General features: G+C 46.4%; 1 protein-coding gene across 1 annotated transcript in view; it reads left to right on the plus strand.

The window, feature by feature from the left end:
* Positions 1-27,500, plus strand: part of pacrg (PARK2 co-regulated) — a 217,666-nt gene that overhangs the window by 97,010 nt on the left and 93,156 nt on the right. The window contains exon 4 of the mRNA XM_079527895.1: positions 10,658-10,807. Coding sequence (XP_079384021.1) covers positions 10,658-10,807 — 150 coding nt within the window. The remainder of the gene's footprint in view (positions 1-10,657; positions 10,808-27,500) is intronic.

The raw sequence follows: 27,500 nt of genomic DNA on the forward strand, positions 1-27,500 counted from the left end.
ATTGTCCTCATCACATCTACAGAACGGCCTCCAGCTCCTATGTGTGTGTGTTCATATTTTTGCATCTTATTCACATTCACACCTTTCACACCGTATGTGAAATTGATCAGGACCAATTCCGTGTGTGCATGTGTGTATATATGTACTGTATGATCAGTCATCTCACGCTCATGCGATGAGTTTATCTGTGGTGCTCTGCAACACAGCTTTTACACCACATATGACAGCCTCATCATTTGGTCTGACATTTTGCAATATTTCAAAATGCCTGATGTCCTCCATGCCCTTCATCAAATAGCCCAACAACACACACGCACACGCGCACGCACAGACGCACGCACAGACGCACGCACGCACGCACGCACACACGAATGCACGCACGCACGCACGCACGCGCACACGCATGTGCACGCGCACACGCACACACTCAATTTGACATTATGCACAGTGACTCTCTCTCTCACACACACACACACACACACACACACACACACACACACACACACACACACACACACACACACACACACACACACACACTAGTTTCTAATTCCTCAGCCCTCAGCAGTTTGGGCCGTTCTTGCCTTTGGGAGGCCAGTCTAAAGGTGAAAACACACACCTAACACTGATAATGGAATTTTAAATGGCCCAGTCCTTATTAGCTTCTTGGTTTATTAAAAATCAGGCCCGTTTGCCATCCACAAGGCAGAGCCGCCAGTCCATGTCTCTTTTGCAGATTAATTACTTTTCCACAGGGCTGGAGAGAAGAGGAGGGATGGAGGGAAGAGGAGGAAAGTAAAAAGACGTCTGCAATCTAAATGGGAAGATATATATATTTATTTTTCCTTCTCTGACGTTAATACATCTTCAATGTAGCTGGGGGTCTCTTATCTGTCTGAGCGACTGAGTCACTTCAGGGCCCGGTGCATTTAGATGATGACTCCCAGTCACCGGATGAGAATACACAATGAAGAAGATTACTTTGCCTCATTTCACATGGCACTCCCAGCATGGCACTCCCAGCATGGCACTCCCAGGGACCTCCCACTCCCAGGGACCTCCCACTCCCAGGGACCTCCCACTCCCAGGGACCTCCCACTCCCAGGGACTTCACATGGCACTCCCAGGGACCTTTTGTTTTTCATTTCGGAGTAACACTCCAATCCAAAAAAAAAAAAATCTTTTTTGCATAACATTTCATTTCGACATTTCGGGGTAGCATTCTTTTTTAAATGAAGCTTATCACAGACAAATATAAAGCAATGTAGTGTAATCCAATCAGTAGAAAGTGCAAAAAATACCAACACAAATTATTTTGGATGTAGATTCGGGTAACACTTTAAATAGTTCATTGATCATTCACAAGCAATTCGTACAAAATGTACTGTACTACTAACACATTTGTTTATAGTTCACTTTTGTTAACTTGTTTATAATTAACAACTGCATGTACAAGTAAATTCTCTGCAGCCAACTAATCTAACATCAAAATCCAACTGCATAGCCCTCTCCTCAGATACCTACTACAAGTAGCATGCACAGGCGGACAGTTGTTGAAGTGAAAAAGGGCACCTTGTGCGGCGCATGGAACCGCCAGTGTGTGAGATTTATAGATTTTATGGCATAAATAATATATTAGCAGTTTTAATCCAGAATTGGTCGATGTCACCATGTGCCACATACTGTACACTGTACAAAACAAAAATAAAATTAACAGACAAAAAACTAACTTTCAAAAGGGCACATTGCTGTCCAGAGGGCAAAAGGTGCTCTAGCACTACCTCGTGTCTATCTGTGCTATACTACTCACCCAGCACCCTCCCTGCACCTACAACTGGCCTCATCTGGCCTTCCATCAGGAGACCTATAAGCACATATATGCTATTTGTATTTTTATTTTCTTGTTACTTCAATGTCGAGGAGCTGGAACACCCCAAACAAATTACTTTTGTGTGGTCTGCATATGAGATGTAACAAATACACTCTTGTATCTTGAAAGAGATGTGAGTAACAAATCATTATTCAAAGTTTATAAGTATATACTGTACAGTAGTTTAATAGGACATTATTCTAAAGCTGCAACTCAAATTAGGATCAGTCAAACAGGACTATTGTGACTTTGGGAGAATACATAAAGAGGGTCTGGATTTGGCTTTCTTCCTTAAATAGGATGGAGGATTCTCAGCCATGCTTCTACTCAGTCCATTGGCATAACGTTTGTTCAGCCTCAAACTGAGTTTCATTACGAGACGATCCTCAGTTCCGCTTCTTTGCGGGAACAGCTTCCTTCTGATCTGGAAAGTGTATTTATACATGGACTGATGAGAGCAATTCACAGCTAAACTCTCCGATGTGACACCCCTACCTGTGACATTTCACCGTAGAGCAGAATACAAGGTCACCGTTGTTTTACTTCCACGCTGAATATGGAGCAGGCCTCGGCGTGAATAGATGATTACTTTATTCATCCCGATGCAGGGGTTTTGGACTGATGTTAATACATCCAACTCTCAGCCTCCTCCTCCTACCCCCCCCCCCCCCCCCCCCCCCCCATCTCTTCTCGTTTTGCATTGAGGCGAGAGTGCCGATGAATAATTGAACAGTCCCGCGGTCCAAATGTCACAGCAGGGAAAATTGTTTGCGCTAGTATGTAATTAGAATTTCATTGTTTGTTATGTTGGTTTGAAATTCCTGTCATTCCACATTCCACCTTATCTGGATGATGGCAGTTATATCTGTGCTGTCCGCTCTGGGCAGACACCCGGGCAGAGATGGGGGAGATGGTGTCAGACACAATGTGTGTGCTCATCCAGAACGGATAAAACGGCTATGCCATTTACACACGCACGCACGCACGCACGCACGCACGCACGCACGCACGCACGCACGCACGCACGCACGCACACGCACACACACACACACACACACACACACACACACACACACACACACACACACACACACACACACAACGAATAGTTGATGGTGGGTGGTGAATGAAGATGGTAGCCTAATGCTTGGAAATCACAGTAATTACGGTGCTTCTTAATTCTGGCTACAATAGGTGCAACAAACAAAAGTTGATGTCTGAAAGGGAAGGTGACATTAATATCCACCCAATCTGGGTGGAGGACGGTAAATTGACAAGAGTCAGAGGTAAGTTGCGTGCTCTGCTCGCGTACAAGTAGGCCATTCATGGACAACTTTTGTGCAAAGCGCAAGTTGGCAGCTTGACAGAGTGCATTTCTAGTTCTTTCAGTCATCACCAGTACCAGTACCAGTACATCAGCCTGGTGTTGTTGGTGGTCGAGAGAACATTGCTCCCCCTCAGCATGCGACACGTCTTTCTGTACTAACCATGGCTAGGCGAGCAGTTTGCATGGGAAGTTTGCGGACGTATAGCTAAATCTGACATTTAAAAAATCACACTTGTGTAAAGTGATGGGCGCCACTTGCATTGGCATACATATGCACACGTCCCTCACATTTTTATTTTCTATCAAATATATTAAGCAATATTACACAAGAGCGTGTGCATTAGCGTGATTATTGGCAGACAGTGATACGATCAGGAACAAGGCAGAGCAGAGTTCTGCAAGAATCACAAATATAAATGTTGCTCAAAAGCATCGCTTTGCCCAAAAGCATTGCTGGGTCATGCAGGGTTAAGTGTCAATAATCAAGCCACCCTCGAGTGTAATACTGAGATTTTACAACATAAAAAAATCACACCCGTGTGACGTGAGGGGCGCTCTTATCAATCATATAGATATTTGAAATGTAAGATGACAACTGAATTTATGTGATATATATAAGCCCCGAGCTGAATTAAAACAGTTGCACTGTGTTTAGAAAAGTCGATTTGCTCGTCCACATATGACGTAAATTATCTTTTCATTGTCAATGGCATTTAATGTTTGTGTTGCCACAAAAAGCTGATTTGTTCACTTCAGACACATACTGTATGACGTAAATTCTCCTTTCATTAATTGTCAATGGCAAATGTGACACGTGTTGTGATGATAAGCTGTATATAGGAGGGGCTAGTGCCCCTCAAAAATGTATTCATATTGTGGGACATTTCGCTCTCAAAATTACAAGTTGACAACCGCGTATTATCCTGGAAATACATGGGGTCTGAAAGAGACGTCCCTGATTACTCAGCCAGTCCAGCGATAGACAACCTTTCCCAACTAAACACACACTGCAACTCAACTGTAATACCTTGTCGTTGTAGTTGCTGAGGGACTTTTCTTGCTGACACAGTCACCTCCTGATCAGATCCTGCATTGACGTTCTTAGTCACCTGAGGAAGAGATGCTCTTCTGTGCACTTTTGACCACAATTTCTACCTGTTTACTTATGTCTTTCCCATAGTAATCAAAGTTTATTATAGATCAAAATGAAAAACACTAGCCACAAGAGTGTTTGAGCTTGAAGTAGTGACTTAGATATTTTCCTTCTATCACCGTGATCCTAAATCCAGGCCAACTGAGCCTGCTCAACATTACATAAGCATGATAGGATGTTAATTGCTCACCAGTCCACCTTCATGGATGCAGATGCATTGCTATGTTTCTCCACTCAGGACAAAGTTCTTTGTCCTTTCTATTAGTAACGCCCGACGTCCAGGACGAAGTATTGTCCAAAAGACGAAGTGTATTGATATGAAAACGGATCGCATCGCTCCACAGCCTAGAAGCGCCTGTTGGGCAATCCTCGATGTTGCGCAAGAGTGAGACGTCATCGAAAAACTCCCTCCCCTGTTTAGCCGACGAAAACGAAAATCTTAAAACATTAATAACTCGCGATCTAAATCATCCCGTCTAATTATGAAAAAAGGATCCTGTGTTTGACGGCCCTCCGCAGTCCAGTCGCGATAGATTTATTCTTACCTCTCGTTATCGATCGTCTTTAAAGTGGCGAGGCTATTGTTAGCTGCTACACACACATTCACAACAACATCCGTCGATAAAAGTGGTCCGTGTTTATACATCGAATGGGCGCTATAATGTAATGGATTAAATAACCCTGGGCAATTAAAGTGTTAATTAATCATGTTTCTCCTTTAATTTGCCCCCTGCTGTGTGCATGCGCGCATGTACAGTATGTGTACAGTATTACATACTGTGTGTGTGTGTGTGTGTGTGTGTGACATGTGTGCGTGTACACGCGCACATGTTACACACACATGTGCAATTGTAAAGTGCACATGTAACCTGTCAGCCTCTAACAGCATGAGTGACTTTCTACATAGGGTACCCATCTCCTTATAGTACGTGCTGCCATGTTCCATGCTTCTTCTTGTGCCTGAGACTGAAGGTGACATTTTATCTTACTGCGTTTGATGTTGTGTGTGTGTGTGTGTGTGTGTGTGTGTGTGTGTGTGTGTGTGTGTGTGTGTGAGTGTGTGTGTGTGTGTGTGTGTGTGTGTGTGTGTGTGCGTGTGCCCTCAAGTATGTGACAATGTGACATCCTTGCATTTTCATACACAAATACTTTGGAGTTGTTGCTCCATTGCTCTCTCTCTCTCTCTCTCTCTCTCTCCCCCTCTCTCTCTCTCTCTCTCTCTCTCTCTCCCCCCTCCCTCTCTCTCTCCCTCTCTCTCTCTCCCCCTCCCTCTCTCTCTCCCTCTCTCTCTCTCCCCCTCCCTCTCTCTCCCCCTCCCTCTCTCTCCCCCTCCCTCTCTGTTGCCTGCTATCATAATTCATTTGCTTCCTCAGTGTCAGCCACAGGCTCTGTGTCTCCTCTCACTCCTAGCAGTTCTATTCTTTGTTTTGACGCTTTCTTTTGAAATGCCTTTTTTCCCCTACTTCTCAGCTCCAACGTATGAGCTTGTAATGCAACTCCGCTGTCGTTACTTTGTGGATAATATATATTCTTCAAACAACTATGTATTTGTAAGCTTCCATGGATAGATGAAGGTGCGCTCCACCAAAGCCTTTTGTAAAAACCTGTGGACAATATAGGCCAGTGGTTCCCAAAGTGGGGTCCGGGGACCCCTAGGGGTCCTTGAGGGAGTACCAGGGGGTCCCCAGCTAAATGATAGTTTGGAACCAAATGGACCCTTATGGGTCTGTAACTCTGAGAGTGTACAAATGGAACAGGTTGGAAATGGAAATGGTTCCATTTGTACACTCTCAGAGTTAAATTAACATTGATTTTATTATAATATAAATTGGGGGTCCGAGAGATAGAAATGCCATTAAATGGGGGGTCCGTAGACTAATGCATGTCAAACTGAGGGTCCTTGAAATTAATCGGGTTGAGGATCACTGCTAGAGCCTTCTCTCAAGCAGGGTCCTTGGAATATCTTTTCAAATGGGGGTCCGCGGGCTAATTAGTGTCAATTTGGGGGTCCTTGACATGAAAAAGTTTGGGAACCACGGAAATAGGTGTCCGCACAAAAATAATTGTCAGATATTCGCTAACCTCCTGCACTCGCTGACAACGTATTTTCACGGGTGTACCTAGCCTATAAATGATTTCTTGGGCACACTGTTAGTAGGCCAAGGAAGTAACTTGTATTTATTAACTTTATTTATAATGGTTGGAAGTCAACGGCGGTCAGATTGTGCTGAAACCTTGCCCAAATATGGAGTTACTAGAGGTTTTGGGCGCTACACACAGCCCTCCCATCTAGAGGTCTACACATACAGTATGTCGCAGTATGTCTGAGTCATATTGTCAGGTGCTTGTCAGAGTTGTAACTTGTACCCGTCTGTCTGTGTCCCTTTTGTGCCCATATATGGAGATCTCTGTATGTCTGTCTACCTGTGTCCCTTTTATGCCCATGAGATCCCTGATGCCTATCCTGGATCTATTATGCCTATATATTGGGTTGGTTATGGTTATGTCTGAGTCATAGTGACATGGCCATGGTCTCCCCTTAGAGTATATATGAATAGAGACGGCACCCGAGTTCTCCTCCCATTAAGTTGCTCAAAAGCGCATGAGGCGATTTCACTGTGCATTCTGGGTAGGAACAGAGTGCATTCTGGGATGGATTGGGCCCAAACACATGAACGCGCTGCCGCTGACTATCATTGCAGGCATTCAGCGTTCACGTGTCATCGTGAACGTGCACAATGATAGTCAACGGACCAGCGCGTTCATGTGTTTGGGCCCACGCTGCAATATCAAATTCGGCCACTATGTCCATTTCGCCTCAGGGTTTCATCCGGGTGCCGTCTCTATTCATATATACTCTAAGGGTCTCCCCTCCTTCCTTTAGCCAATGTTAATATAGGATAGAGTATATATTGGGTTGGTTATGGTTATGTCTGAGTCATAGTGACATGGCCATGGTCTCCCCCCCTTCCTTTAGCCAATGTTAATATAGGATACAGTATATATGTATTATGCCTATATATTGGGTTGGTTATGGTTATGTCGGAGTCATAGTGACATGGCCATGGTCTCCCCCCCTTCCTTTAGCCAATGTTAATATAGGATACAGTATATCCCTGCATCCTCTTCCCCTCTTTCTCCAACATCCTACTCCTTTGTTCTCTCTATCAGTGGGAGAAGGGAGTTAAGTGCAGCTGCGGGCCAAATTGCTCGGTGATTGGCTCTCACTTATACTCCTGCTTCCCCAGTGCCGTTCGTTGCTGTTGGGCAGATGCAGTACCTTGTATATCCAAAGCCGTTACTTACAGGAAATGGAAGAATAACCTGTGTTCCCATGGATCCAGTGTAGTTGTCTCCACCAGGCCAAAGGCATGGGGAGAGAGTATGTTTTGCACTCTGTCCGTCCGTCTGTGTGTCCGTCCGTCCGTCCGTCCGTCCGTCCGTCCGTCTGTGAACCGTTAACCCGGTCGATGCCAAATTTTGCACACACACTCCCTGGATGCCAACGAGCGGCTGTGGCTCAGGAGGTAGAGCAGGTCGTCCAATGATCCATGGGTCGGCGGTTCGAATCCCGGCTCCTCCTGTCTACATGTCGAAGTGTCCTTGGGCAAGACACTGAACCCTAAATTGCTCCCGATGTGCTGGTTGGTACCTTGCATGGCTTCCGCTGCAATCGGTGTATGAATGTGTGTGTGAATGGGTGAATGTAATGCACAATCTATGTAAAGGGCCTTGGATAAAGGCGCTATATAAATGCACCATTTACCATTTATTTACCAACGATGAACCTCTGCCCAGAATTTCCAGAACGGCCTGTTGTAGTGCCACCAGGAGGCCGCTTTGTGCAAAACAAGTTTTTGGACAGTACACCTACAGATTTTGTCCAAACATCACGCAAATTGGTACACAGTCTCTCTAGAGCCATTCAACGAAACGGGTCTTTCAGATTTCTCAGACTCCATCCTGATTGGCTAAGATTTGCTTCCAAAGTTCGCAGGAGTGCTCAGTTTCAAACAAAATGCTGCAAATCATGAACACATCGTGTGATTCCCCAGAAATTGTGCACGCACATTCCCACTAGGCCGAGGAAGAAATGCCACGTGAACATTTTCAACTCAGCCTCATGGTGGCGCTATAACTGGCCGAAAAGTGTTTTTACCTTTAACTGCACGGATCTGTGGATAACTTTGTATGCCAACTCCCTAGAGGCCAAGGAAAAACCTTTGCCTGGAATTTTTCACATCTGCTCTTTATAGCGCCACCAGGAGGCCAACATATGTAAAACACATTTTCTAATATTACTCCTTCAGATTTTAGCCAAATTTCACGCAAATCGGTACACATGCTCTCCATAGTCATGTGATCAAGATGGGTTTGTTTGATTTCTCATAATCCACCCTCATTGGCTACGATTGGCTTCTAAACTTTTCAGGAGTAGCCCGCTTTGTACCCATTTTGTACAAATCGCCGCAACTCCTCAACGCAGCATCCGATTGCGGTGAAACTGTGCATGCATTTTCCCACTAGGCTGAGGAAGAAATGACCACTTGACAGTTTTCAAATCAGACTCATGGTGGCGCTACAACAGGCCAAGCCGCGTCTCTCTCTCACACACACACTCACACACACACACACACACACACACACACACACACACACACACACACACACACACACACACACACACACACACACACACACACACACACACACATATAAACATGTTTATATTACTCCTAAACATTTAGCCAAACATCACATACACTCCTATCCTCCTGATGGAGACCTGTGCAGAAGGGCACTTTTTCTAGTTAGTATTAAATAGTAGCTTGTGACAAAAAAAATCCACTAGCTCTTGCTAATACCTTTGATTGTATATCTATTTATAAAACCCTCTGAAATACTTAGCCACTTTCAACCTGGCGTCAATATATTTGGGCATCATTACCTCTTTTATTCGTACCCCCCAGCTATGGGACGTTATCAGCCATATTCGTACCCCCGTATACAGTCCTTACAGTGATAGCGTGCAGGGGGCTACAGCGTGAACGCAGGCGGTGGCACAGCTTAACTACACCTCTGCTACCACCTAGCGGCACAGAAAAAATTAAAGGCAAAAAGACATTTTCAACATTTTTCAAAAATAGTGAAAATAGCTGCAATACAAACTGACAACATATTGTGAGCTTGTATACTGGCTAATTTAGCTACAGTACTTCGAATGACACATGCCAAATGATGAAGTATAACATTCTGTGGTGGGGGGGGGGGGGGGGGGATACATGGTTTTTGCCCGACAGCGATGTTTTGAAATCGCTGATTGCAGCCAAGTCTAAATCAAAGACCAGCTAGGCTATGAAAGAAAATGATGAAAGAATAAATTGATTATGACTCATGTGTATCTGTGGTTATGTACACAGAATGTCTTTACTGTGCACCGTTGCATTCATTCAAAACAATATATATATATATATATATATATATATATATATATATATGCTGGCCTCCTCGAGGTGCCAAATATGAATTATAAAAAGCATGGCGAAGCAGCTTTCTGCTTTTATGGGCCAATGGCCTGGAACAAGCTCACATTACATATAAGACAGGCAACGACCATAGATATAGCTTTAAAAGCAAGCTCAAGGCCCACTTTTTTACTCTTGCTTTTAGTGGTTCCCTGTAAATGTAGATTTAGTATATCTTTCAATAGGTAGAGTCTATGTGAAATACAGTACCCTGTAGGTGACAGGTAGTCTGTGTGTGGTTTCCTGCAAATGTAGATAGGCCTAATACATTTTTAAATAGGTCTAGAGTCTGTAATCCTTTTAAAGTGATGTAGTGATGCTCTGTTCTTGCTGTTTTCTTGTATTGTTATAATTTAATTTAATTTTGATCGTGCCACCTTTTAATTCGTTCTTGATCATGTTTTGATCTTATTGTTTTTAATCTAGGCCTAGATTAATATTATTTATTTATTTTTCTTTTGTTGATCGTTTTTTATACATATATTTGGGCTGCATTTGATGTCATGAAAGGTGCTATACAAATAAAGTGTATTATTATTATTATTATTATTATTATTATTATTATTATTATTATTATTATCGACCAAATTGATTAGTCTACTCAACCACTTAAAGTTCACAACGTGTTGCTAACTTGTAGATATTTTCACTAAATATATCATTTCTAATAATCGTTCATGATTTTCTTATGGAGGCAAAATATGTGAAGCCATATCATAAACCCTATAGGCGCCTGCCCTGCACAAGCTCATCCTCATGGTCTGTGACCGTTTGTCCTCCAGATGCCTTGAACACCAGGAACCGGCAGGTGATCTGCACTACGCTGAAGGTCCTGCAGCACCTGGTTGTGTCTGGAGACATGGTGGGACAAGCCCTGGTACCTTACTACAGACAGATGCTCCCAATCCTCAACATCTTCAAGAACATGAACAGTGAGTCCAGAAGCTACCATCTTTACTAAAACATTTCATCATTTGTTCGGTTCGAGTTTCCGTTCTAATTCCGTCAGGAACGGGATTCGAACATGCGATTCACATTAGGAACCTAGGGTCTCCCTTTTCATCATGTTACCTGATGCTCGCACGGCCAATGCGGCAAAATCGGTGTTCTTTCGCCTGTCTTGTTTCTTCTACTTTATACATCATCTTTGACAGAGACGCTGTACATTCTTTCCTTCCTTTCTGCTGTCAGTTACTCAAGGTCGCATTGTGTCGCTGTGTGTTGTCCAGTGTTGCATAGCGCTGCTCTGTGTTGTTCCAGGGCTGCATTGTAGTTGCTGTTTGCTGTTGAGAAGGAGACCGTGTCCTTGCTTTCCACCTGGGTGACACCAGGTGCAGAGGAGATGGGCGTCAGATAGGCAGGGTTCTTTGTGTTGCCTTGTCAAAGCGCTTAGCACGGTGTGGCGCAGCTCGAAACCATGCAACGCACCCGTCATTGAGGACTTAAAAGGCTGCAGCCGAGTCCCCGAACACCATTCACCAGCGCAGTCAGTGGGATGTGAGGACATTGTGAATCAATCACTTAAACACAGGCTTTAACAGAGGGCTAACACAAGGCTTTAGTCTCTTAATCAATATCCAATTTGAATCTCTTGTCCCTTTAATTCGCGTACATTATCTGTTGCTATTTTTTGTGCGGCCTAAAATAAGGAGAGAGAGCAGAACAAAGATAGCAGGGGTAAGACAAAGGGAGGGGAAACAAAAGCCTGCCTTATTAGCGCAGGGCCTTATGCAAATCTCCTCCGTAAATTAGCTGTCAAATCAATCCCCTAAACCATTTTGAAGCACAGAGCTTCCGTGGCACAGCACAGGCTCAGCGGTTGGCCGGAGAACCCCACCAGGAATAGTTTATGTCTGCCTGATAGTTACCGTGTGTCTCTGTCTGTCTGCCTGTCCGCCCTCTTGTCTCCCTGCCACAGGCGAACATCGATTAACCCTGCGCCAACCTCTCACCTGGCAGCCCCAGCCCCCCCTTGCTGCTGACCTCTCCTAGAGAGAGAGGCCAGTGCACTGGGAAAAGATCCATACAGTTGGCAGGGCACAGCCTGTGACCTGCTTACCAAGCACAGTGCTTCCCTACCACCAGAGTTATTCAAAGAACCACTTGCATTGAGTCACCAGGGGTTTTAATGGGGGCTGTTTTATTTGAGGTACATACTATACATAGTATACATGTATACATACATAAAATAAAACGTTTGTTACTTCCTAGTGTCAGGTTTTAGCAGTGAGGTCTGATAATCAAATTTAGAAAATGCCTCCAATCCCCCATGCTTGTCAGTTCTATGCCAGTACTAGCGTTTAATTGAAGATTATGTGCTTTTATCATTGTTGTGAAGTACGACTTTCATATTAACAACCACATCATGAAAAAGCTACGAGTCTCTGCCTTTTGCGAAATGCTAAGCTTGTAAATCCTCTGTGCCGGAGCCCAAGGCTCATTATTTATGCAGTATTTGAGCCACGGACCACCATTTGATGAGATTTAGCCTCTCAGACCCAAAATGTTATCGTTGGATTAGATTGTGTCTACAATTCCATGCTGTATTGATGTTGGTACCATTAGGAGAGATAACAGGCAAACATTGATCAAAATAACAATTATTCTCTAATTGTGTAGACTACTTGTACATACTCTCTCTCTCTCTCTCTCTCTCTCTCTCTCTCTCTCTCTCTCTCTCTCCCTCTCTCTCTGTCTCTCTCTCTCTCTCACACACACACACACACACACACACACACACACACACACACACACACACACACACACACACACACACACACACACACACGTGATGACTGAAATGAACAGTCATGACGCAACCACCCACATGCTATGCATAAACACTGATTCACTCACTTCTCTCTCTCACACACACACACAGACACACACACACACACACACACACACACACACACACACACACACACACACACACATCATTTCTACACTATATCAGCTCGCAGAGCAATGTCTATTATCCAGTGTGGGCTCTTTACAATACCTCAGTTTTTTGTTTTCATCCCACGCAAGTTTTCTAAGCTGTCTTAACTCAGCCAGCCGAGCAGCAGACAGACACCATCATTGTGCTGAACCACAGCAGGAGACACAGAGAGCTGTGTAGTAGTGTGCCGTAATCTCTCTCTTTAGCTCGCCCATGCACACTATAAATCACACAGCCTTCATGGGATTCCTCTTTCTTCTCCCTAGCCACAACAGTGCCACTGTCCACTGTGCCCTTTCTCTCTCTCTGTGTGTGCGTGCGTGCGTGCGTGCGTGAATAGACACGTTGTTTCCCCGCACACTGCAAAATCCACAGTGTTATTTTCACTCAGAGTGTGTGTGCAAGGGGAACCATTCGAACACTCGAAGAGTTAAAAGAATACTGAGGACCTCACTGTGCATGCAGATGTTGGCTTCAGTATGCAAGTGTCGGCTCTCGTTCTCTGCACAACTCTCTCAGACACAAGCGCGCACTCACGCACGCACGTACGCACGCACACACTCACGCACGCACGGACACACACACACAGACACACCACATTACTATGCTGTCCCGGCCAATTACACGGCCCGGCTCCATCCATGCCATCCCGGTTCTAAGGGCCGTGAATCAACAGGCTGACAGCAGGGGGGCCATGAGCTATACACTGAGATATTACAAACTGTTACGTCGTGGGACATGTCCTCAAGGCTCCTCTCACGCTGCCCCCCACCCCCACCCCACTGTATCCGCTGAACGCTGAGACAGGGCTGCGACCTGTTAAGATTGGCCTGTGCTGTGTAAGGCTTATCTGAGGCATTAGTCCAGGGTCAAAGACGGTACTTACTGGCATCTCCATGGACAGACCCTCAGGGGTCCTTCCACAGATGCTCGTTTCAGCCTCTGACTTTAGGAATGTGCTTTAATACCCACAAGTGTATTGGTTCCCCATACTCCTATAGCACCGTACCATGGAGGAGCATACCATACTCCTATAGCACCGTACCATGGAGGAGCATACCATACTCCTATAGCACCGTACCATGGAGGAGCATACCATACTCCTATAGCACCGTACCATGGAGGAGCCATACCATACTCCTATAGCACCGTACCATGGAGGAGCATACCATACTCCTATAGCACCGCACCATGGAGGAGCATACCATACTCCTATAGCACCGTACCATGGAGGAGCATACCATACTCCTATAGCACCGTACCATGGAGGAGCATACCATACTCCTATAGCACCGTACCATGGAGGAGCATACCATACTCCTATAGCACCGTACCATGGAGGAGCATACCATACTCCTATAGCACCGTACCATGGAGGAGCATACCATACTCCTATAGCACCGTACCATGGAGGAGCATACCATACTCCTATAGCACCGCACCATGGAGGAGCATACCATACTCCTATAGCACCGTACCATGGAGGAGCATACCATACTCCTATAGCACCGTACCATGGAGGAGCATACCATACTCCTATAGCACCGTACCATGGAGGAGCATACCATACTCCTATAGCACCGCACCATGGAGGAGCATACCATACTCCTATAGCACCGTACCATGGAGGAGCATACCATACTCCTATAGCACCGTACCATGGAGGAGCATACCATACTCCTATAGCACCGTACCATGGAGGAGCATACCATACTCCTATAGCACCGCACCATGGAGGAGCATACCATACTCCTATAGCACCGTACCATGGAGGAGCATACCATACTCCTATAGCACCGTACCATGGAGGAGCATACCATACTCCTATAGCACCGCACCATGGAGGAGCATCCCCATACTCCTATAGCACCGTACCATGGAGGAGCATACCATACTCCTATAGCACCGTACCATGGAGGAGCATACCATACTCCTATAGCACCGTACCATGGAGGAGCATACCATACTCCTATAGCACCGTACCATGGAGGAGCATACTCCTATAGCACCGTACCATGGAGGAGCATACCATACTCCTATAGCACCGTACCATGGAGGAGCATACCATACTCCTATAGCACCGTACCATGGAGGAGCATACCATACTCCTATAGCACTGTACCATGGAGGAGCATACCATACTCCTATAGCACCGTACCATGGAGGAGCCATACTCCTATAGCACCGTACCATGGAGGAGCATCCCCATACTCCTATAGCACCGCACCATGGAGGAGCATACCATACTCCTATAGCACTGTACCATGGAGGAGCATACCATACTCCTATAGCACCGTACCATGGAGGAGCCATACTCCTATAGCACCGCACCATGGAGGAGCATCCCCATACTCCTATAGCACCGCACCATGGAGGAGCATACCATACTCCTATAGCACCGTACCATGGAGGAGCATACCATACTCCTATAGCACCGTACCATGGAGGAGCATACCATACTCCTATAGCACCGTACCATGGAGGAGCATACCATACTCCTATAGCACCGTACCATGGAGGAGCATCCCCATACTCCTATAGCACCGTACCATGGAGGAGCATACCATACTCCTATAGCACCGTACCATGGAGGAGCATCCCCATACTCCTATAGCACCGTACCATGGAGGAGCATACCATACTCCTATAGCACCGCACCATGGAGGAGCATACCATACTCCTATAGCACCGCACCATGGAGGAGCATACCATACTCCTATAGCACCGTACCATAGAGGAGCATACCATACTCCTATAGCACCGTACCATGGAGGAGCATACTCCTATAGCACCGTACCATGGAGGAGCATACCATACTCCTATAGCACCGTACCATGGAGGAGCATACCATACTCCTATAGCACCGTACCATGGAGGAGCATACCATACTCCTATAGCACCGCACCATGGAGGAGCATACCATACTCCTATAGCACCGTACCATGGAGGAGCATACCATACTCCTATAGCACCGTACCATGGAGGAGCATACCATACTCCTATAGCACCGTACCATGGAGGAGCATACCATACTCCTATAGCATCGCACCATGGAGGAGCATACCATACTCCTATAGCACCGTACCATGGAGGAGCATACCATACTCCTATAGCACCGTACCATGGAGGAGCATCCCCATACTCCTATAGCACCGTACCATGGAGGAGCATCCCCATACTCCTATAGCACCGTACCATGGAGGAGCATACCATACTCCTATAGCACTGTACCATGGAGGAGCATCCCCATACTCCTATAGCACCGTACCATGGAGGAGCATACCATACTCCTATAGCACCGTACCATGGAGGAGCATACCATACTCCTATAGCACCGCACCATGGAGGAGCATACCATACTCCTATAGCACCGTACCATGGAGGAGCATACCATACTCCTATAGCACCGTACCATGGAGGAGCATACCATACTCCTATAGCACCGTACCATGGAGGAGCATACCATACTCCTATAGCACCGCACCATGGAGGAGCATCCCCATACTCCTATAGCACCGTACCATAGAGGAGCATACCATACTCCTATAGCACCGTACCATGGAGGAGCATACCATACTCCTATAGCACCGTACCATGGAGGAGCATACCATACTCCTATAGCACCGTACCATGGAGGAGCATACCCATACTCCTATAGCACCGTACCATGGAGGAGCATACCATACTCCTATAGCAACGCACCATGGAGGAGCATACCATACTCCTATAGCACCGTACCATGGAGGAGCCATACCATACTCCTATAGCACCGTACCATGGAGGAGCATACCATACTCCTATAGCACCGCACCATGGAGGAGCATACCATACTCCTATAGCACCGTACCATGGAGGAGCATACCATACTCCTATAGCACCGTACCATGGAGGAGCATACCATACTCCTATAGCACCGTACCATGGAGGAGCATACCATACTCCTATAGCACCGTACCATGGAGGAGCATACCATACTCCTATAGCACCGTACCATGGAGGAGCATACCATACTCCTATAGCACCGTACCATGGAGGAGCATACTCCTATAGCACCGTACCATGGAGGAGCATACCATACTCCTATAGCACCGTACCATGGAGGAGCATACCATACTCCTATAGCACCGTACCATGGAGGAGCATACTCCTATAGCACCGCACCATGGAGGAGCATACCATACTCCTATAGCACCGTACCATGGAGGAGCATACCATACTCCTATAGCACCGTACCATGGAGGAGCATACTCCTATAGCACCGCACCATGGAGGAGCATACCATACTCCTATAGCACCGTACCATGGAGGAGCCATACTCCTATAGCACTGTACCATGGAGGAGCCATACTCCTATAGCACTGTACCATGGAGGAGCATACTCCTATAGCACCGTACCATGGAGGAGCATCCCCATACTCCTATAGCACCGTACCATGGAGGAGCATACCATACTCCTATAGCACCGTACCATGGAGGAGCATACCATACTCCTATAGCACCGCACCATGGAGGAGCATACCATACTCCTATAGCACCGTACCATGGAGGAGCATACCATACTCCTATAGCACCGTACCATGGAGGAGCATCCCCATACTCCTATAGCACCGTACCATGGAGGAGCATCCCCATACTCCTATAGCACCGTACCATGGAGGAGCATCCCCATACTCCTATAGCACCGTACCATGGAGGAGCATCCCCATACTCCTATAGCACCGTACCATGGAGGAGCATACCATACTCCTATAGCACCGTACCATGGAGGAGCATACCATACTCCTATAGCACCGTACCATGGAGGAGCATACTCCTATAGCACCGTACCATGGAGGAGCATACCATACTCCTATAGCACCGTACCATGGAGGAGCATACCATACTCCTATAGCACCGTACCATGGAGGAGCATACTCCTATAGCACCGTACCATGGAGGAGCATACTCCTATAGCACCGTACCATGGAGGAGCATACTCCTATAGCACCGTACCATGGAGGAGCATACCATACTCCTATAGCACCGTACCATGGAGGAGCATACTCCTATAGCACCGTACCATGGAGGAGCATACCATACTCCTATAGCACCGTACCATGGAGGAGCATACCATACTCCTATAGCACCGTACCATGGAGGAGCATCCCCATACTCCTATAGCACCGCACCATGGAGGAGCATACTCCTATAGCACCGTACCATGGAGGAGCATACCATACTCCTATAGCACCGTACCATGGAGGAGCATACCATACTCCTATAGCACCGTACCATGGAGGAGCATACCATACTCCTATAGCACCGTACCATGGAGGAGCCATACTCTTATAGCACCGTACCATGGAGGAGCATACCATACTCCTATAGCAACGCACCATGGAGGAGCATACCATACTCCTATAGCACCGTACCATGGAGGAGCATACCATACTCCTATAGCACCGTACCATGGAGGAGCATCCCATACTCCTATAGCACCGCACCATGGAGGAGCATACCATACTCCTATAGCACCGCACCATGGAGGAGCATACCATACTCCTATAGCACCGCACCATGGAGGAGCATCCCCATACTCCTATAGCACCGTACCATGGAGGAGCATCCCCATACTCCTATAGCACCGTACCATGGAGGAGCCATACTCCTATAGCACCGTACCATGGAGGAGCCATACTCCTATAGCACCGTACCATGGAGGAGCATACCATACTCCTATAGCACCGTACCATGGAGGAGCATACCATACTCCTATAGCACCGCACCATGGAGGAGCATACCATACTCCTATAGCACCGCACCATGGAGGAGCATACCATACTCCTATAGCACCGTACCATGGAGGAGCATACTCCTATAGCACCGTACCATGGAGGAGCATACCATACTCCTATAGCACCGTACCATGGAGGAGCATACCATACTCCTATAGCACCGTACCATGGAGGAGCATACCATACTCCTATAGCACCGTACCATGGAGGAGCATCCCCATACTCCTATAGCACCGTACCATGGAGGAGCATACCATACTCCTATAGCACCGTACCATGGAGGAGCATACCATACTCCTATAGCACCGTACCATGGAGGAGCATACCATACTCCTATAGCACCGTACCATGGAGGAGCATACCATACTCCTATAGCACCGTACCATGGAGGAGCATACCATACTCCTATAGCACCGTACCATGGAGGAGCATCCCCATACTCCTATAGCACCGTACCATGGAGGAGCATACCATACTCCTATAGCACCGTACCATGGAGGAGCATACCATACTCCTATAGCACCGTACCATGGAGGAGCATCCCCATACTCCTATAGCACCGTACCATGGAGGAGCATACCATACTCCTATAGCACCGTACCATGGAGGAGCATACTCCTATAGCACCGTACCATGGAGGAGCATACCATACTCCTATAGCACCGTACCATGGAGGAGCATACCATACTCCTATAGCACCGTACCATGGAGGAGCATACCATACTCCTATAGCACCGTACCATGGAGGAGCATACCATACTCCTATAGCACCGCACCATGGAGGAGCATACCATACTCCTATAGCACCGTACCATGGAGGAGCATACCATACTCCTATAGCACCGTACCATGGAGGAGCATACCATACTCCTATAGCACCGTACCATGGAGGAGCATACCATACTCCTATAGCACCGTACCATGGAGGAGCATACCATACTCCTATAGCACTGTACCATGGAGGAGCATACCATACTCCTATAGCACCGTACCATGGAGGAGCATACCATACTCCTATAGCACCGTACCATGGAGGAGCATACCATACTCCTATAGCACCGTACCATGGAGGAGCATCCCATACTCCTATAGCACCGTACCATGGAGGAGCCATACTCCTATAGCACCGTACCATGGAGGAGCATACCATACTCCTATAGCACCGTACCATGGAGGAGCATACCATACTCCTATAGCACCGTACCATGGAGGAGCATACCATACTCCTATAGCACCGTACCATGGAGGAGCATACCATACTCCTATAGCACCGTACCATGGAGGAGCATACCATACTCCTATAGCACCGTACCATGGAGGAGCATACCATACTCCTATAGCACCGTACCATGGAGGAGCATACCATACTCCTATAGCACCGTACCATGGAGGAGCATCCCCATACTCCTATAGCACCGTACCATGGAGGAGCATACCATACTCCTATAGCACCGCACCATGGAGGAGCATACCATACTCCTATAGCACCGTACCATGGAGGAGCATACCATACTCCTATAGCACCGTACCATGGAGGAGCATACCATACTCCTATAGCACCGTACCATGGAGGAGCATACCATACTCCTATAGCACCGCACCATGGAGGAGCATACTCCTATAGCACCGCACCATGGAGGAGCATACCATACTCCTATAGCACCGCACCATGGAGGAGCATACCATACTCCTATAGCACCGCACCATGGAGGAGCATACCATACTCCTATAGCACCGTACCATGGAGGAGCATACCATACTCCTATAGCACCGTACCATGGAGGAGCATACCATACTCCTATAGCACCGTACCATGGAGGAGCATCCCCATACTCCTATAGCACCGTACCATGGAGGAGCATACCATACTCCTATAGCACCGTACCATGGAGGAGCATCCCCATACTCCTATAGCACCGTACCATGGAGGAGCATACCATACTCCTATAGCACCGCACCATGGAGGAGCATACCATACTCCTATAGCATCGCACCATGGAGGAGCATACCATACTCCTATAGCACCGTACCATGGAGGAGCATACCATACTCCTATAGCACCGTACCATGGAGGAGCATCCCCATACTCCTATAGCACCGTACCATGGAGGAGCATACCATACTCCTATAGCACCGTACCATGGAGGAGCATACCATACTCCTATAGCACCGTACCATGGAGGAGCATACCATACTCCTATAGCACCGTACCATGGAGGAGCATACCATACTCCTATAGCACCGTACCATGGAGGAGCATACCATACTCCTATAGCACCGTACCATGGAGGAGCATACTCCTATAGCACCGCACCATGGAGGAGCATACTCCTATAGCACCGTACCATGGAGGAGCATACCATACTCCTATAGCACCGTACCATGGAGGAGCATACCATACTCTTATAGCACCGCACCATGGAGGAGCATCCCCATACTCCTATAGCACCGTACCATGGAGGAGCATACCATACTCCTATAGCACCGTACCATGGAGGAGCATACTCCTATAGCACCGCACCATGGAGGAGCATACTCCTATAGCACCGTACCATGGAGGAGCATACTCCTATAGCACCGTACCATGGAGGAGCATACTCCTATAGCACCGTACCATGGAGGAGCATCCCCATACTCCTATAGCACCGTACCATGGAGGAGCATCCCCATACTCCTATAGCACCGTACCATGGAGGAGCATACCATACTCCTATAGCACCGTACCATGGAGGAGCATCCCCATACTCCTATAGCACCGTACCATGGAGGAGCATCCCCATACTCCTATAGCACCGCACCATGGAGGAGCATACCATACTCCTATAGCACCGTACCATGGAGGAGCATACTCCTATAGCACCGTACCATGGAGGAGCATACTCCTATAGCACCGTACCATGGAGGAGCATCCCCATACTCCTATAGCACCGTACCATGGAGGAGCATCCCCATACTCCTATAGCACCGTACCATGGAGGAGCATCCCCATACTCCTATAGCACCGTACCATGGAGGAGCATACCATACTCCTATAGCACCGTACCATGGAGGAGCATACCATACTCCTATAGCACCGTACCATGGAGGAGCATACCATACTCCTATAGCACCGTACCATGGAGGAGCATCCCCATACTCCTATAGCACCGTACCATGGAGGAGCATACCATACTCCTATAGCACCGTACCATGGAGGAGCATACCATACTCCTATAGCACCGTACCATGGAGGAGCATACCATACTCCTATAGCACCGTACCATGGAGGAGCATCCCCATACTCCTATAGCACCGTACCATGGAGGAGCATACTCCTATAGCACCGCACCATGGAGGAGCATACCATACTCCTATAGCACCGTACCATGGAGGAGCATACTCCTATAGCACCGTACCATGGAGGAGCATACTCCTATAGCACCGCACCATGGAGGAGCATACCATACTCCTATAGCACCGTACCATGGAGGAGCATACCATACTCCTATAGCACCGTACCATGGAGGAGCATACCATACTCCTATAGCACCGTACCATGGAGGAGCATACTCCTATAGCACCGTACCATGGAGGAGCATACCATACTCCTATAGCACCGTACCATGGAGGAGCATACCATACTCCTATAGCACCGTACCATGGAGGAGCATACCATACTCCTATAGCACCGTACCATGGAGGAGCATACCATACTCCTATAGCACCGCACCATGGAGGAGCATACCATACTCCTATAGCACCGCACCATGGAGGAGCATACCATACTCCTATAGCACCGCACCATGGAGGAGCATACCATACTCCTATAACACCGTACCATGGAGGAGCATACCATACTCCTATAGCACCGCACCATGGAGGAGCATACCATACTCCTATAGCACCGTACCATGGAGGAGCATACCATACTCCTATAGCACCGTACCATGGAGGAGCATCCCCATACTCCTATAGCACCGTACCATGGAGGAGCATCCCCATACTCCTATAGCACCGTACCATGGAGGAGCATCCCCATACTCCTATAGCACCGTACCATGGAGGAGCATACCATACTCCTATAGCACCGTACCATGGAGGAGCATACCATACTCCTATAGCACCGTACCATGGAGGAGCATACTCCTATAGCAACGCACCATGGAGGAGCATACCATACTCCTATAGCACCGCACCATGGAGGAGCATACCATACTCCTATAGCACCGTACCATGGAGGAGCATACCATACTCCTATAGCACCGTACCATGGAGGAGCATACTCCTATAGCACCGTACCATGGAGGAGCATACCATACTCCTATAGCACCGCACCATGGAGGAGCATACCATACTCCTATAGCACCGCACCATGGAGGAGCATACCATACTCCTATAGCACCGTACCATGGAGGAGCATACCATACTCCTATAGCACCGTACCATGGAGGAGCATACCATACTCCTATAGCACCGCACCATGGAGGAGCATACCATACTCCTATAGCATCGTACCATGGAGGAGCATCCCCATACTCCTATAGCACCGTACCATGGAGGAGCATCCCCATACTCCTATAGCACCGTACCATGGAGGAGCATACCATACTCCTATAGCACCGTACCATGGAGGAGCATACCATACTCCTATAGCACCGTACCATGGAGGAGCATACCATACTCCTATAGCACCGTACCATGGAGGAGCATACCATACTCCTATAGCACCGTACCATGGAGGAGCATACCATACTCCTATAGCACCGTACCATGGAGGAGCATACCATACTCCTATAGCACCGCGGAGGAGCATACCATACTCCTATAGCACCGTACCATGGAGGAGCATACCATACTCCTATAGCACCGTACCATGGAGGAGCATACTCCTATAGCATCGCACCATGGAGGAGCATACCATACTCCTATAGCACCGTACCATGGAGGAGCATCCCCATACTCCTATAGCACCGTACCATGGAGGAGCATACTCCTATAGCATCGCACCATGGAGGAGCAAAGCAATTGATCCGTTATTCCATTTATCACTGAGTCAAATCTGAGTGTGAGACACATCTGGGTGTTTAACCACTTAAACCATTGACTTGAGTTCCCCAGGGGTCTATTCTAGGCCCCCTTCTTTTAATCTCTTCACCAGAAATAGCCAATCTACAAGCTCACAATCTGTGAATGTGCCTTTCCAAACCAGTATGTGCTGTTCCTGCGGTATGCCGTTCCAAAAGTGGTTTACTTTATACCATTTTACCCCTAGTCCTAGAACACTAAACATGGGTGATTTTCAGCCGGGCGATAATTTCTTTGCAATTTTCATAATGTTGCTAATGTCTGAGGTGGGTGGGTCTTTCAGTGCCTTCATGATGCTCATTGCTCAGTGACATCATAGAAGGTAGGTTTGTTTTTCCCCCCCCACCCCCACCCCCCATGAAATATTTTTTTGTGTGTGAAAAGTTATGATTAAATATTAAAGAAGAGCAGCTCAAGTTGCCATGCATTGCTGTACTTCAGTATATTGATAAGAAATATTGTTTATGGAATATTTAATATACCCGTGTTTAGTGATGGGGCAAAGAAAATATGTTTAGTGTTCTAGGGTTAAAACGGTATACCGTTTTAAAAATGGTTTATACAATTTTAAAAATGGTATACCGTTTTAAAAATGGTTTATACCACTTTTTAAATGGTATACCGTTTTTCAAACCGGTATGTGCCGTTCCAAGGGGCGCTAGCCCCTCCTATATACAGGTTTTCGTCACGTGTCACATTTGCCATTGACAATGAAATGAGAATTTACGTCATACGTATGTGGACGAGCAAATCAACTTTTCTAAACCCAGTGCAAATATTTTAATTCAGTTGAGTATATATATATATATATATATATATATATATTTATACATAGCTATCATTTCATTAGGCCATCCACACCAAGCACTATATAAATATAAAGATATCGCTTTAAAATGTAGGCTATAAAATAGTCAGTTTTTGTTTTAATTTCACCTCATGGAAAATAGCCAGTTTTTAAAATCTTCCAATAATCACCTCAGAACTGAATTGAATATAGCCCTTTTTCCCTCAGAACTGAATTGAATATAGCCCTTTTTCCCTCAGAACTGAATTGAATATAGCCCTTTTTCCCTCAGAACTGAATTGAATATAGCCCCTTTTCCCTCAGAACTGAATTGAATATAGCCCTTTTTCCCTCAGAACTGAATTGAATATAGCCCCTTTTCCCTCAGAACTGAATTGAATATAGCCCTTTTTCCCTCAGAACTGAACATAGAATGAATGGAAGGCACATGGATCGATGAACACGTTTTATACTTTATGCTCCACTCTCTAGTTCTGAACGTTAGACTCGCTGCCCACTCTATACACACGCCTGGAACAGTGCTTTTACCTCAGATCTTTTCTGTTTGTTGTGTACATCAACCTCCGGCATGCTTTAACATCATTTGTCTCAGACACAGTCGATAAAGTGTGTGCTAGCTGTCTCCATTAATTAATTGCCATCTGGTTGTACTTTTGTAGTCGCTCAAAGAGGCATTATAGAGGTTTGCACCTCCTAACGTCCTCAGCCAACCTTTCTTCAAAGCTGTCCAGGGTACATCACTGACAGATATAAAACAATATAAAACACAAGTGCATCGATGTTCAGCTAGCGGAGATGTTCGGCTAATTAGAAAAAAACGAAGGTGCAACAACTGAAGTTCTTAAGACATAATTTTGCACTTATTGACCTGCCGAAGCAGAAAAACGTTCTTGTTCAGTTTGAGTACAATTGGTTAAGTCAATACAGTGAGCTGGCATTCTTGCCACATACACAGTATGCTTCATTCTGGAATGAGTAATGATGAGTGATCACTGATCATTCTTGATGCAATGCTTTGTCTCCTGAATCAGCTCTCTTGGCTATTGTTTGCTTTCTTGCTTGCTACGCGTGAGTAAGTGTGCATGTACTATAAGCATGTTTTTGTTTGGTGTGTGTGTGTGTGTGTGTGTGTGTGTGTGTGTATGCGCGTGTGTGCGAGCGTGCGTGCGTGCGTGCGTGCGTGCGTGCGTGCGTGCGTGCGTGCGTGCGTGCGTGCGTGCGTGCGTGCGTGCGGATGGTAGAGGATGGAGCAGGAATGTGATTTGCACGGCTCTCTTGTTTGCTTGCTGTGATGAATCTTATCCTTAATGAAAGGCAACAATGTTCCTTATAAGCCAGAGATGTGTTCCCTCAACCAGCAAATTCCTCTGTGCTAAAAGGACGCAAGAAGCTCTGTTCTCACTTATGTCATGTAAAGACAGAGGAGACCTTACACAACACTCAAGACCAGTTGGTATTGTTAGGCTATTGTAATTGTCAAGTCTTCTCCGGACTTGGGTGATCGGCAGTGATTTTATTGTTTGATACGATTTCAAATATCTCTTAATGCACCCCAGTGCACAGAAGTCTGACAGGGTTTCACAAACCTTTTCAGCTCGAGACATGAAAAAGAAATTTGGGTCAAACTTACAAAAATACATTACGAATTAACCACTGAAGCCCTGTTTAAAGAATAGTGAAAATAGATGATAAGCTTAAAGCTCACAACATGTTGCACTGCGAGCTTGTAGATCTATTTCTCTATTTTTTAACTTTTTAGAACTTCTTGAAGAATTTCTTGCTTTTCATTTCATGTTTTTTTATTATAAAGTTGTTTTATTGTGGGGGGGGGGGGGGGATTTATATTTCTTGGGAAAGGTGAACCGTGAACCTGGCGACCCTATGCTTGGGAAACCATTAGGGGCATACTGATGCACAACAGCACAATTAGGCTGGGCTAAGACTCTTTTTAATTAATCCCCCCCCCCATTTAACCATAATCCATGTTTGTAAACACAATTCTATGCGTCTTGTCAGGATCGCGAGGAGGATTTGAGGATTTCTATTCTGGAACAACAGAATTAGCTGCTTCGAAGTTTCATGGGAGTGACTTTTGAGGGGGGTAGGGGGATGCAATCTCAAGATGGAATGCCTAAATAGGATATTGAGTATGTGGAGTTGACATTGCACAGGAGCCTTCTGTCAACAACTGCACACACTGATAGAGAGACTGATGAACAACAGGGAGCCTGGGAGCCGTGTTCTAGAATCTAGGGCAACTATTGATTATTTTCTTAGCAATTATTCTATAAATTACTTTTTTGATTAATCGGATAATCGAGAAGTGTGTTTTTGTAGTTCTTTATATTGTATATATCATGCAAAAATAGTTAAAATAGCAAAGCTTTTAGGTTGGCTATTTTAGCTATTTTCTTCTATGGCATGCCCAAAATAGGGATCGATTACTAATCGATTATTCTATAAATGATTGATATATATATATTTTTTAATAATACATATCTAACTGATTTAACCGATAAAGTTTGATTATATGTTGCAGCCCTGCCACTTTACATTACACACAGATAGTGACACTGATGGACAATAGGGCCGCTGGGAGTCGTGTTCAGCTATGTTGCATTACAGGCATCCATTTCTCTAAGTGGAGAGGATGTATTTTCTGTGTGGCCTCCTCGTCGCGCCCATTCATGCGGTGCTGCACTGCTGAATATTCAGCGTGTGTCGCTGTGTAGTTTATCTCTGGCTAGACGGCTAGTATAGCGCTATGTGTTTGAGCCCACGTTGTTGCTGTTGTCCAGATGATTTTCTTCGCTTATCTGTAAGGTGTAGGTCCCTAAACCCCCATTCATCACTGACAAACACGCGCACGCAAGCACTCATGCACGCGCACATGCACGCACACACACTCGCACACACACACACCACTCTCAAAAGGCACACACGCCATACCACACACATTGCAAAATGCACACACAGACACAGACACACACACCAGATGCACACACCAGATGCACGCACACACGCGCGCACGCACGCAC

The sequence above is a fragment of the Electrona antarctica genome (assembly GCF_951216825.1).
Source record: "Electrona antarctica genome assembly, chromosome: 18".
NCBI lineage: Eukaryota > Metazoa > Chordata > Actinopteri > Myctophiformes > Myctophidae > Electrona > Electrona antarctica.